Genomic DNA, 13,332 nt, shown 5'->3' with positions numbered 1-13,332 from the left:
TACTTACCTTTCGGGCCAACATCTCTGTTTCCAATAGCTGATGCTTCTTTAGCAAGTTTCCTGCCGAAGCCAAATCCCTGGCATGATCTTTCATGGACAGCAGTGTCTCTGCCTTGGAATGGAAGGATAAATAAATAAAGCTGCCAGACACAAACTGTCTTTAAGGAGACCAAGATTAGCAAATACATCCCCAAACTTTTCCCAAGAAGAGTCAAGGAAATTGTTCATGCAAAAGTCTGTTTATCTGACAAGTATTTATTAAGCTCCCATGCCCACACCATTTCCAGGTATAATTACCTCTGAGAGCCAGAACTCAAAGTCCCGGATGCCCGTGTTGTACCTCTGCTGGCGACTAGCTTCATTGAGCTTCTGTCCTTTGTCAATTGTTCTCTCAAACAAGTAGTCCCAGTTTTTCTCCAACTCTTCTACTTGACCCTAGCCTCCCAAAATTGAGTGGTCATTATGGTGTTTAGGGTCCTGTGACAACTTGAAAAGATAACGTAGGGAGACTCTGGAGTTAGGGTCTAGTCAAAATCTGCCAGTACTGGAATCTTATATATTGATATTTTAAATCAGTTATGCTGGTTTAAATCTGGGAAAGCAATGGGAGGTGTTAGAAGAAATTTTGAATAAAGGGTCATGGGCTGATTACGGAGGCTGATGCCTAAATATCAAAGCTCTTGTTAGTAGGGATAGAAAATATAAGGCAAGCATGATAACACATAGGAATTAAGTCTAAAGCTTTCTTGGAGGTCAAGGTACAGAGTATGATGGGAGTGATAAGGTCTGAGCATCACTATTTTCCTCCTCCTTTGTGCAAAAATCAAAGGGAAGACAATTAACTATGAAACATATTCCATATCCCTACACGTGGAAACATTGAAAGAGTATAAAAGATTTCTCTTCATGTGCCTTTGTAGCCCAAAACCCATTGTGAGCAGAACCTACCTTCATGGTCTCTTCATTGCCATCACATGCCCTCCTCTCAATCAGAGTGTTCCCCAAGGTGATGACTCCTTTCACCTGCTCAGCTCGGCCATAGACCTCATTTTCAAAGGTCTTGTGCTTCAGATATTTTCTCTGAAGGGAAAGCAGAAACTAAATTACCACCTAATTTAGGAAGCAAGATGAGATAAATTCTGCTTAAAAGGAAGAATTAACATTTCTATCATAACCAAGGTGATGATAACTTCTGAAGAACTCACTCAACGTTAGACTCAGAAGCCCCTGAAGGCAGTGACAGTGCTCTGACCAGTAAGGAAGTGTTCAGTATCACAAGGTGACCATTCATCTAACAATCTGAGTATATTGAAGTTTTCCAAGATTCTTATCTTGAACTTGCCTGAATGTTGGTGGGGTCTTTGTAGGATTCATCACAGGCTATGGGCAGCATCTCACTGATCCATTCTTCTTGGTCCTTGAGGTCATGGTAGAATTGTTTTAGGTCAGCATAGTCTCCAAGTTTTGTTCGCTCAGCAATCAGCTGTTCTTTGAGAGCCTTCCATCTGGAAATCGGGGCTAGATTACTCTCTGTCTTCTACCCTTCCACCAAGCTTTGATGCCATATTCATGAATCTTCTTACTTGCTTACCTGCCCTTTCTCCTCTCATTATTTATATATTTTTATGTCATATATATAACATAGTTATATATTATTTATTCATATATTTCCTTATATATTACATATATTATATATTATTATGTATTCATATGTTATATATAACACAGTCTCATTATTTTCAGATATAAAATAAAGTGATTAAGTCAGGTAATTTCTAAGGTAACTTCCAAGTCTTTCATTCTATGAGACTAGATCAGAACATTTCCCAAATTTTCAAGATAGTTTTAGGCATTTAGAAATGAGAACTCAGTGTTATCACCATCCTCAATGTTGACAAAGAGGCCACTTTGCTACATCTACCTATAACTCACAAAACAATTGCTCGGGCCTGACCTGTCTAGTACCCGTTGGAGCCGAGCAGCAATCTCTTCCTTGGCATAGTGGTCATCAGCTATGAGCTGCTCAGCAAAAAGTTCTAGTTCAGTGATCTTCTTTTCCTAGATAAAAGAAAGAGAAAAAGCCCAGATGAACAGAAATTAGGCCCTTCGTGCAATCCCAGACTCCCTCTTAGAAAAGGTCTGTGATATCTTTGTGGCTTCACAAAGGGAAACAAAACCAAGGCCAAAAGGTAAATGCCTTATGGGGAGGTGTATTTTAACTCAACAAGAGGAGAAACAATAACGATACAGAAATGAGCTACTTCCCATCTCAGTATGGTGCTGAGTTCCCTATAGAAGAGACACTTCCCATGGCCATTGTAGATGATGATTCCTACACTGGATGGGATGTTAAGCAGTATATAAAATAGCTTCCAATTTTAAAAGTCAAGTTTTAAGAAGCTGGATTTAAAGTAAAAAGTCCAATGTCACAAGTGACTTGGCTAAGACAAAGCCACCATGTGCCCTGCCTACTTCAGAGTTTTCTCTAAGAATCAAATGGGAATTAAAATAAGTATAAACTACAAACATGTGTAGAATTTCTGTTATTATTACTAATAGCTATTATTGGAATTCTTATGTTAGTTTTTATTACCTGGGCAGTGATTGCTTTGTCCAAATCGTCACGTTTCTTCATCAAGGCCTCCAGACTGTCTAAGGAACCCTTATCATCTGACCTTAGGTAATTCTCACGTACCACCATCCAGCTCTCAGCCTGATCACAGTTCCCTCGGAAAAACTATGGGGAATAAAGTTAAATGTATATGATATATTCATTCCAAGTGGACAGAGGAAATTACCTCCCCAGTCTCCTGTGATATTGATATAAGGGACCCTGTAAGGGGTGTCAACATTCTTCCAAAAAACATTCATACCATAAATCTTAGCTATACTGGACCTTTTACTCTTCTCTGAAAACATGTTTTATGTTCTCATATAAGCTATACTCCATTCTTGGGGTACTATTTCCCATATCCTATACATAAATACTGGGTGGTTATTTCTTTAAGACTCTGGTAAACACTATTTTTCAGGGTACCATGTGACTGTCTCACTCCCTTCCCTCAAAAGTGTTAATCACTCCGTCTGCCATAATCTCAAAACACTCATACATATTATCAGTAATTATCTTACTGTATGAGAATGATCTGCCTGCATGTCTAATTTCATTACTTTTAGAAAAGGGACACTATCTTACTAACCTTTGTGTTCTCAGGGCCCTGCACACAGTAGGTTCTCAATAAAACTCAATCAAACCCTCAATCAATCAATAAAGTATAATCACCCAATTTTACACCCCCATGCCCTGGGACTGACCTCCATTTTGTTTGGCTTTTTTAACAGGAATAAGGAGTAAAGAACACCACAATGAACAGTCTACAGAGCAGGAAATACAATGTCAGATAATCAAGAGATGGCCTAATGCTTTCACCATGGAGGTCCAGTGAAATAAGCACCTGTATTAACCATGTAAAATTGCATAGATGAAACAGAGTGCAGCTAATCCTGCCTAATGATTGGGAATTTTCAGTACCTGCAATTCAAGACACTGATCTAACATCTTCTTGCGTTGTTCCCAAGCTTTCTCCAACTCATCTCTCTCTAGTTTGACAGCTTGAAGCTTTTCTTCAATGTCAGGGCTGGCACGGTGCCCACTGCTTATAAGATCTGTACCGAAGTCTTCTAAGGCTTGGAAGGTGGGAGCCTCGGCCTCCATTTCAGCAAGATGTTCCTGTGGCAAAAAGAGGGCAGAGACAGGTGGGGCCAGTGACATCTCACCAAAGTTGTAAAATGAGGGAAGGTCGTGAGGTCATGTGATCAGGGACTATGGCTTTTGTAACCATACCTGGTGTCGCTCTATCATGATCTCTGTGCCAGTTAAATCCTCAGCTAGCTCCTGGGATGATACCATGCCACCAATGCCACTAAGCCAATTCTGTTGGTCCCTAGAGAAAGAGAATATTGACAAGAGAACCTTGTAACTTGCTACAGAACTGTCCGTCCTTGGGTTTTTTCTCCTCTAGAAAACATTTCCATGTCAGTATTTTCTATCAGGTTTATATACTTCACAAATTTTAGATTTGTTGTGTTCACTTTATAACTTAATAATAGCATTCCCTTGCCTTTGAAATTTTCTTTACTTATTATCTCTTTTGATTCTTGCAATAATTTTGTGTAGAATTCTGGGAATTCTTTTCTTTCCATTTTGGAGATGCAGAAGTTGGCCTAGAGAATGTAAGCAATTTGCCCATGTGCTAAAACTAAAAGCAGACATCTGGAGTAGAACCCAGACACTGGAATCCTAGACTGGTACATATTCCATTACTCCTAATAAGTCCTGTTCCTTTAAAGTGGATGGATCTTGGGTTTAAAGACCTATTTTAGTATAGAATCTCAGGAAAGGCATGTCTTTCTTCTTACTTTTATTCCCAATAGAATCCAGTACATGTTTCTGTCCAACACATACACAGACATAGCACCCCCACCCCCTACTCCTATGCTATTGACTAAATCAGGGCCATTTCCCACTCTTTTAGCAGTCAAGAAATTAGACAAGGAGAGCTCAAGTCCATCTGCTCCAGATGGTAAATGTCAAATAATAATGCATTGACTTAAAAAATTATATATGATGGTCAGATTAAGCATCTCATGAAGAATGCCCTTGCTCTTGCTTGCTGAATAGGAATCAGCAGCTTTAGGGCAGAATAGTCTCTTCTTTTGTAAACTTATTTATTCACTTATTTAAACAACTAAGTTTTATTGGATGTTTACTAAGCACCAAACATTGTGAAAGAGATATATTTGTGTCTTCCAGGAGCTCACACTTTATATTGAAAGAAGAAAAAAAAAAGGCAAACAAAACATAGACACTAATACATATTTTTAAAAAGTACTAAAAAACAACACTGTCCTAAAGAGATAAAATAAGGTGTTAGAGTTGCTCTGAGGGTAGGGATATTACTTTTGAAATATTGAAGAGTAAGACTTCATAAAGAGAAAGAGGCAGCATTTAACTTGGAAGCTGAATTACAGGTAGAACCTATATATATACAGAGATAGATGAGCATATATATGATTTGGGGGAATGAGTATGGATGCTATTTATTTATACTGTATGAAAAACTATAGCTTTCCAGAGACCCTGAATTGGGGAGGGGTTTGCCAAGGGCAACTGCAATCATTTGCCAAAGTTGCCCCCTTTTTTCTTCAAAAGTGTTGCATTGCAAATTACTACTTCCTGAACCCTCAATTCTAAGTGATCCTCTCAGCAGACTGATATGATGGGGCAGAATGTGAGAACTGTTCCACAGATAAAGTGCATATTTGCTAAAACGTGATAATGTCTAAAGTCTTTAGCAAGGCAGTGAAACTTCTCCAGGACTTGATTTTAACATTTCTGAGTTTATCTCTTGCTAGTTCTCCTTACACCTTTGACATACAAAACCCACGCTCTAGCTGTCCCAACATCATGGATATTCTGTACCTTTCTTATTCTCACTCTTTTGTTTTCATAGTTCCATCTATTTGTTAGGATGTGTGTTTTAGGCTGTATTATGTTCTACCATGGTTATCTGTATTCTCCTTTGTTTCTCCAGTAGACTAACACCCCCCCATATCCTGTAATTCCTGATATAACACCCTATATATAGTATACACTCTATAGAAACTTACTTAATTGGCATAGATAACCTCACATTCCTTCAAACTGAAATATTTCAGTTTGAAGGAATTGGCTTGAAATATTGAAAATGAGAATTTTGTACCTTACTGGAGGTACAATCTGGACCTAGAGGTACACTCCAAACCCAGCAGTGAAGAGCACCTGTACATAGACTGCTCCTAGATGCTCCACTCATGGGTCAGACTTGGAAATTGCCCACCCCACCTGGTGGAAGTCTGCCTCTGGAGCTTTACCTGGCCTGGCTGAGGAACAGGAAGAATTTTAGGTCCTCCTGTAGGTTCTCCTTACGTTCCGCCGTAAGCCCCAGCAGGTCATCCCAGGCCTGATTCAGCTCCAGTCGCTGCCTCTGCAGGTCATCGGTGGCATCTGGGTGGGACTCACTGAGCCGATCTGCTGTCTCTCCCAATACAGCCACCTAGGAAGTCAAGAGCTCTGACAATCAGCCTGGAGTCACAACTGAATCATAGCAAAGGAAGAGTTCCAAGCCCCAGTGGTGCTCCTTCCTCAAATAGACTTCAACGAGGTACAAGAACACCTTGCTACATTATAAAATATTGTACATTTAAGAATAAACCTTTGTAAAAATAAATAAGCAAACAAACAAACAAATAAGTATATAAGAAGGCTATCAGGCAGGGTGATTGACTCGGTTGGTGGCAAGGGTCTAATTTTTAACGTGAAAATCTTTTCAATGGAGACATTTTCTGAGCTTCTTTTTGCTTTACATGATAATGCAAGTTCTATGATGTCTCTGATTTTTCCAAAGTGTATTTGGCAAGCTCTAGGGTTCATTTTTTGGTCAGAGTAGGATTAAGCTCCTTCAATCCCTTGCTAAGGAAACTCTGTACCATACTTAGTCATAGACCTGGTCATTTCCTATTTATCTGAGGCTACTGACCTCCAACTAACTTTGGTAAGTTCTGGCCTATTGGAACTCACTAAAGAGGTACTTAGATAATAGGAAGTTCATTTACAATAAATTTTCCCTCAATGTAATTTGGTGCAGCCACTGTGGAAAACAGTATGGAGGTTCCTCAGAAAACTAAAAATAGAATTATCCTATGATCCAGCAATCCCACCCCTGGGCATATATCCAGACAAATCTATAATTCAAAAGATACTTGCACCCCTATGTTCACAGCAGCACAATTTACAATAGCCAAGACACGGAAACAAACTAAATGTCCATCGACAGATGAATGGATAAAGAAGATGTGGTATGTATACAAAGGAATATTACTCAGCCATAAAAAGGAATGAAATAATGTCCTTTGCAGCAACATAGATGCAACTAGAGATTATCATACTAAGTGAAGTAAGTCAGAAAGAGAAAGATAACTACCATATGATATCACTTATATGTGGAATCTAAAATATGACACAAATGAACGTATCTATGAAACAGAAATAGAATCGTGGACATAGAGAACAGACTGGTGGCTGTCAAAGGGGAGGGAGTTGGGGGAGGAATGGAATGGGAGTTTGGGGTTAGCAGACGCAAGCTTTTCTATATAGAATGGAAAACAATAAAGTCCTACTGTATAGCACACATAACTATATTCAATATCCTATGATAAACCATAATAGAAAAGAATATAATAAAAGAATATATATATATATATATAACTGAATTACTTTGCTGCACAGCAGTAATTAACACAACATTGTAAATCAACTATAATTTTTAAAAATTTAAAAAGTTTTCCCTCCATGTGAATGGCTCTGGGGCATGCCCTCTTAGTGGACTTGCCTTAGGGACAAGGTAAAAGTACAAGTATGGAGTAGGATAAAAGTACAAGTATGGAGTAGGATAAAACTATAAGAATAAGAGACTCAACAATAAAACCAAAGAAAATGACATTAATAAGTATAAATATGAAGATGAACGTGTTGGAAAAGTTTAAAAGCATGTCTCACCTTTTCCTCCAGGGGTATGAGGTCTCTCTCAAAGCCCTCATGCTGTCGCTGAAGGGCCTGAACACTGAACAAGTCTGAGCCAGGGTCAGCAGCACTGAGGGCCTGGCACTTCTTCTCAATCTGTTCCTTGGTGTCATCTGCTTCTCTGGTACATGAGAGTGAAGAGTTTAAGGATAATAGGCATACTAGAGGCAGACTAGCTGAGTTCACAGAGAAGCCATCACTACCATCATCATCATCTTTTTTAGTGTGTTAGAACTTAGGTGCATTTAATCTTTACAACAACTACTTGAGGCCTAGTTACTATTACCAGTCCCATTCCATTTACATATGAGAAAACTAAAGTTTAAGAGGCTAAGCAGAAAAAAAAGAAAAAAAAAGTTAACTATTTTTTCAAGGTTATACCACTGCCAAATGGTGGATCCTAACTTTCAACCAGGTAGTCTGATGGCAAAGCTCCATGCTTAACTGTTACGATTCATGATTTTCAATCTTAAGCCATTCTAAACAAGACCTGTCTGCATTTCAGTTTTCCCTTCTCTGAGTATTCAAAAATACATTTATACACAGTAAAGGGGTTTGGTTTTCATTGGGCTTGTTCATTCGTTTGTTTGCTTACTTAGTTGTGTGTGTTTCTTAGTGTAGACACAGATTTGGAAATCAGACATAAAAAACTGTTGAATCAACAGTCAGAGTCAGTGTAATATTTCTTGCCCTCTACTGTCTACTTCTAGCTCAGACATGTAATTACTTAAACCTCTTGTTTCAATTTCAATTTTCATTCACTATCATGAAAACATAAAGACTGCTAGTTATGTATGTACCAGGGCCCAAGCCTAGGTATAGAAAATTGAATTTTGTTGTCTGGGAGTAGCCTATGTGCCAAGTGAGGAATCTACTACTGAAGCACCTGATTTCCGATTTTCTCCAGGAAGAAGGGTTAAATTTATAGCTATGGATCTACTATACTAAGTAGAATTGGCAGTTCTTGAGTGGGTTCTAGAGTAGCACTGCTTTTCAGGTAAAATTCTTACCTGTGAAACATTTGGACAGCATGGGCACTGCCCAACAGCTGGCGCTGTTCCTCTGCCAGCCTCTGCAAGGACCCCCAGCGGGCATTCAACTCCTGAAACAGGCAAACACAGACTTTAGCTAGGGAGCTAACTCAGACAGCTCAGTGGTGTCTAAAGACTAGATGGTTGTGGCTGAAACTTCCAAAACTATGTTGAATAATAGTGGTGACAGTGGGTAAACTTGTCTTGTTCCTGATCTTAGTGGATATGGTTTCACGTTTTCACCATTGAGGACAGTGTTGGCTGTGGGTTTGTCATATATGGCCTTCATTATGTTGAGGAAAGTTCCCTTTATGCCTACTTTCTGGAGGGTTTTTATCATAAATGGGGGTTGAATTTTGTCAAAACCTTTCTCTGCATCTATTGAGATGATCATACGGTTTTTCTTCTTCAGTTTGTTAATATGATGTATCACGTTGACTGATTTGCATATACTAAAGAACCCTTGCATTCCTGGGATAAATCCTACTTGATCATAGTGTATGATCCTTTTAATGTGCTGTTGGATTCTGTTTGCTAGAATTCTGTTGAGGATTTTTGCATCTATGTTCATCAATAATATTGGCCTGTAGTTTTCTTTCTTTGGGACATCTTTGTCTGGTTTTGGTGTCAGAGTGATGGTGGCTTCGTAGAATGAGTTTGGGAGTGTCCCTCCCTCTGCTATATTTTGGAAGATTTCAGAAGGATAGGTGTTAGCTCTTCTCTAAATGTTTGATAGAATTCGCCTGTGAAGCCTTCTGGTCCTGGTCCTGAGCTTTTGCTTGTGGGAAGATTTTTGTGTGTGTGTGTGTGTGGTACACGGGCCTCTCACTGCTGTGGCCTCTCCTGTTGTGGAGCACAGGCTCTGGACGCGCAGGCTCAGCGGCCATGGCTCACGGGCCCAACGGCTCCACGACATGTGGGATCTTCCCAGACCGGGGCACGAACCTGCTTTCCCTGCATTGGCAGGCGGACTCTCAACCACTGCGCCACCAGGGAAGCCCTGTCGGAAGATTTTTAATCACAGTTTCAATGTCAGTGCTTGTGACTAGTCTGTTCATATTTTCTGTTTCTTCCTGGTTCAGTCTCGGAAGGTTGTGCATTTCTAAGAATGTCCAGGTTGTCCATTTAATAGGCATACAGTTGCTTGTAGTAATCTCTCATGATCCTTTGTATTTCTGCAGTGTCAGTTGTGACTTCTTTTTCATTTCTAATTCAATTGATTTGAGTCTTCTCCCTTTTTTTCTTGATAAGTCTGGCTAATGGTTTATCAATTTTGTTTATCTTCTCAAAGAACCAGCTTTTAGTTTTATTGATCTTTGCTATCATTTCCTTCATTTCTTTTTCATTTAGTTCTGATCTGATCTTTACGATTTCTTTCCTTCTGCTAACTTTGGTGGTTTTTTTGTTTGTTTGTTTTTCTTACTCTAATGGCTTTAGGTGTAAGGTTACATTGTTTATTTGAGATGTTTCTTGTTTCTTAAGGTAGGATTATATTGCTATAAACTTCCCTCTTAGAACTGCTTTTGCATCATTCCATAGGTTTTGGGTCATTGTGTTTTCATTTTCATTTGTTTCTAGGTATTTTCTGATTTCCTCTTTAGCCACAGCAATCAGAGAAGAAAAAGAAATAAAAGGAATCCAAATTGGAAAAGAAGAAGTAAAGCTGTCACTGTTTGCAGATGACATGACACTATATATGGAGAATCCTAAAGATGCTACCAGAAAACTACTAGAGCTAATCAATGCATTTGGGAAAGTAACAGAATACAAAATTAATGCACAGAAATCTCTTGCATTCCTATACACTAATGATGAAAAATCTGAAAGTGAAATTAAAAAACACTCCCATTTACCATTGCAAAAAAAATAATAATATATCTAGGAATAAACCTACCTAAGGAGACAAAAAACCTGTATGCAGAAAATTATAAGACACTGATGAAAGAAATTAAAGATGTTACAAATAGATGGAGAGATATACCATGTTCCTGGATTAGATGAATCAACATTGTGAAAATGACACTACTACCCAGAGCAATCTACAGATTCATTGAAATCCCTATCAAACTACCACTGATATTTTTCACACAACTAGGACAAAAAATTTCACAGTTTGTATGGAAACACAACAGACCCCGAATAGCTGAAGCAATCTTGAGAAAGAAAAACGGAGCTGGAGGAATCAGGCTCCCTGACTTCAGACTATACTACAAAGCTACAGTAATCAAGGCAGTATGGTACTGGCACAGACACAGAAATATAGATCAATTGAAAAGGATAGAAAGTCCAGAGATAAACCCACACACATATGGTCACTTTATCTTTGATAAAGGAGGCAAGAATATACAGTGGAGAAAAGACAGCCTCTTCAATAAGTGGTGCTCGAAAACTGGACAGGTACATGTAAAAGTATGAAATTGGAACACTCTCTAACACCATATACAAAAATAAACTCAAACTGGATTAAAGACCTAAATGTAAGGCCACACACTATCAAACTCTTAGAGGAAAACATAGGTAGAACACTCTATGACATAAATCACAGAAAGATCCTTTTTGACCCACCTCCCAGAGAAATGGAAATAAAAACAAAAATAATCAAATGGGACCTAATGAAACTTCAAAGATTTTGCACAGCAAAGGAAACCATTAACAAGATGAAAAGACAACCCTCAGAATGGGAGAAAATATTTTCAAATGAAGCAACTGGCAAAGGATTAATCTCCAAAATTTACAAACAGCTCATGCAGCTCAATATCAAAAAAACACAAAAAACAAAGAACCCAATCCAAAAATGGGCAGAAGACCTAAATAGACATTTTTCCAAAGAAGATATACAGATTGCATACAGACACATGAAAGAATGTTCAACATCATTAATCATTAAAGAAATGCAAATCAAAACTACAATGAGATATCATCTCACACCGGTCAGAATGGCCATCATTAAAATATCTACAAAGAAGAAATGCTGGCGAGGGTGTGGAGAAAAGGGAACCCTCCTGCACTGTTGGTGGGAATGTAAATTGATACAGCCACTATGGAGAACAGTATGGAGGTTCCCTAAATAACTAAAAATAGAAGTACCATACATCCCAGCAATCGCACTCCTGGGCATGTACCCTGAGAAAACCATAATTCAAAAAGAGTCATGTAACAAAATGTTCATTGCAGCTCTATATTTACAATAGCTAGGACATGGAAGCAACCTAAATGCCCATCAACAGATGAATGGATAAAGAAGATGTGGCACATATATACAATGGAATATTACTCAGTCATAAAGAGGAATGAAACTGAGTTATTTGTAGTGAGGTGGATGGACCTGGAGACTGTCATACAGAGTGAAGTAAGTCAGAAAGAGAAAAACAAATACCGTATGCTAGCACATATATATGGAATCTTAAAAAAAAGAAAAGAAAAGAAAAAAAGGTCATGAAGAGCCAAGGGCAAGACGGGAATAAAAATGCAGACCTAATAGAGAATGGACTTGAGGATACGAGGAGGGGGAAGGGTAAGCTGGGACAAAGTGAGAGAGTGGCATGGACATATATACACTACCAAATGTAAAATAGATAGCTAGTGGGAAGCGGCCGCATAGCACAGGGATATCAGCTTCGTGCTTTGTGACCCCCTAGAGGGGTGGGATAGGGAGGGTGGGAGGGAGCGAGACGCAAGAGGGAAGAGATATGGGGACATATGTTTATGTATAACTGATTCGCTTTGTTATAAAACAGAAACTAACACACCATTGTAAAACAATTATAACCCAGTAAAGTTGTTTAAAAAAAGACTAGATGGGGCTTAAACCCTGGTTGTTTTCATGTTATCTCCTTTAGAAAATGCAGTGGTTTCTTTCTTTCTTGGATAGCTTGAATTTGGGTCTCAAGTCTGCCAATATAATTAAGAAAGGAATTAGTTTTCTTCTGAAACTGATGTTCTAGGGTGGAACAATGAACCTTGGAGCAGCAATTGATGTTGGCTGCCACAGAGATACATTACAACCTCTGAAAAGTGAGTGGAAGATGTTGCCTTGGTAGTTAGAAGGTATTACCTTTCTCTATGAGAAATATAATACCATTCTGCATCTTGAAATGACTAAACCAGGTAGCCTCTTAGAGCCCTATTTTACTGTAGAGAGTAAGCAAATTGTTCCTATGCACTTTCCTTATCACTCTTACCCCACGTCAATCACTACAAAAGGAGGCAGAGAATTCATCCTCACTGGTTTATGACAACTCAGAGAACTGGACTAGACATTCTATTAATTCATTACATCTCTTATGGAACCACAATTCCAAATCTGAGTCAGGTCTAGAATGCCTTCTCCCCTATCTCTACTACCTATATTCTTCTTTCATCAGATTTTGTCAGAGTATCTCTTCCAGTAAACTTTCTTGATTAACCACTTCCCACTGTCATAGCTCCTTTATCTGCACTTTCTTTGTATTCATGCATTTGATCACTGAATTTCTTGTGACGATGGGGGTGTGTGTGGCAATTTATAGATTTCAGATCAGTTAAAATGGATACATGGCTGGACTATCTGAACTACTTCCTTTGACCTTTCCTGTAGCTAGCTCCATACTCCCATTACCTTCTGCATATTCTAGTTGATCTTCAGAATATGAATAAACTTTTTTTTTTTTTTTTTTTTTTTGCTGTACGCGGGCCTCTCAC

General features: G+C 38.6%; 1 protein-coding gene across 2 annotated transcripts in view; it reads right to left on the bottom strand.

The window, feature by feature from the left end:
* Positions 1-13,332, bottom strand: part of SPTA1 (spectrin alpha, erythrocytic 1) — a gene marked incomplete at its 5' end in the record, with an annotated part of 75,565 nt that overhangs the window by 29,363 nt on the left and 32,870 nt on the right. For both annotated transcript variants that reach the window (XM_081226202.1, XM_081226203.1), the window contains 11 exons: positions 8-112; positions 298-435; positions 949-1,080; positions 1,343-1,505; positions 1,955-2,058; positions 2,594-2,737; positions 3,533-3,730; positions 3,845-3,944; positions 5,914-6,095; positions 7,598-7,742; positions 8,632-8,723. In XM_081226202.1, the coding sequence (XP_081082328.1) occupies positions 8-112; positions 298-435; positions 949-1,080; positions 1,343-1,505; positions 1,955-2,058; positions 2,594-2,737; positions 3,533-3,730; positions 3,845-3,944; positions 5,914-6,095; positions 7,598-7,742; positions 8,632-8,723 (1,503 nt within the window). The remainder of the gene's footprint in view (positions 1-7; positions 113-297; positions 436-948; positions 1,081-1,342; positions 1,506-1,954; positions 2,059-2,593; positions 2,738-3,532; positions 3,731-3,844; positions 3,945-5,913; positions 6,096-7,597; positions 7,743-8,631; positions 8,724-13,332) is intronic.

This window comes from Mesoplodon bidens, assembly GCF_964165515.1.
Source record: "Mesoplodon bidens genome assembly, chromosome: 2".
Lineage (NCBI taxonomy): Eukaryota > Metazoa > Chordata > Mammalia > Artiodactyla > Ziphiidae > Mesoplodon > Mesoplodon bidens.
The sequence above is the reverse complement of the archived record's forward strand: the minus strand, read 5'-3'. Positions and strand labels throughout refer to the sequence as shown.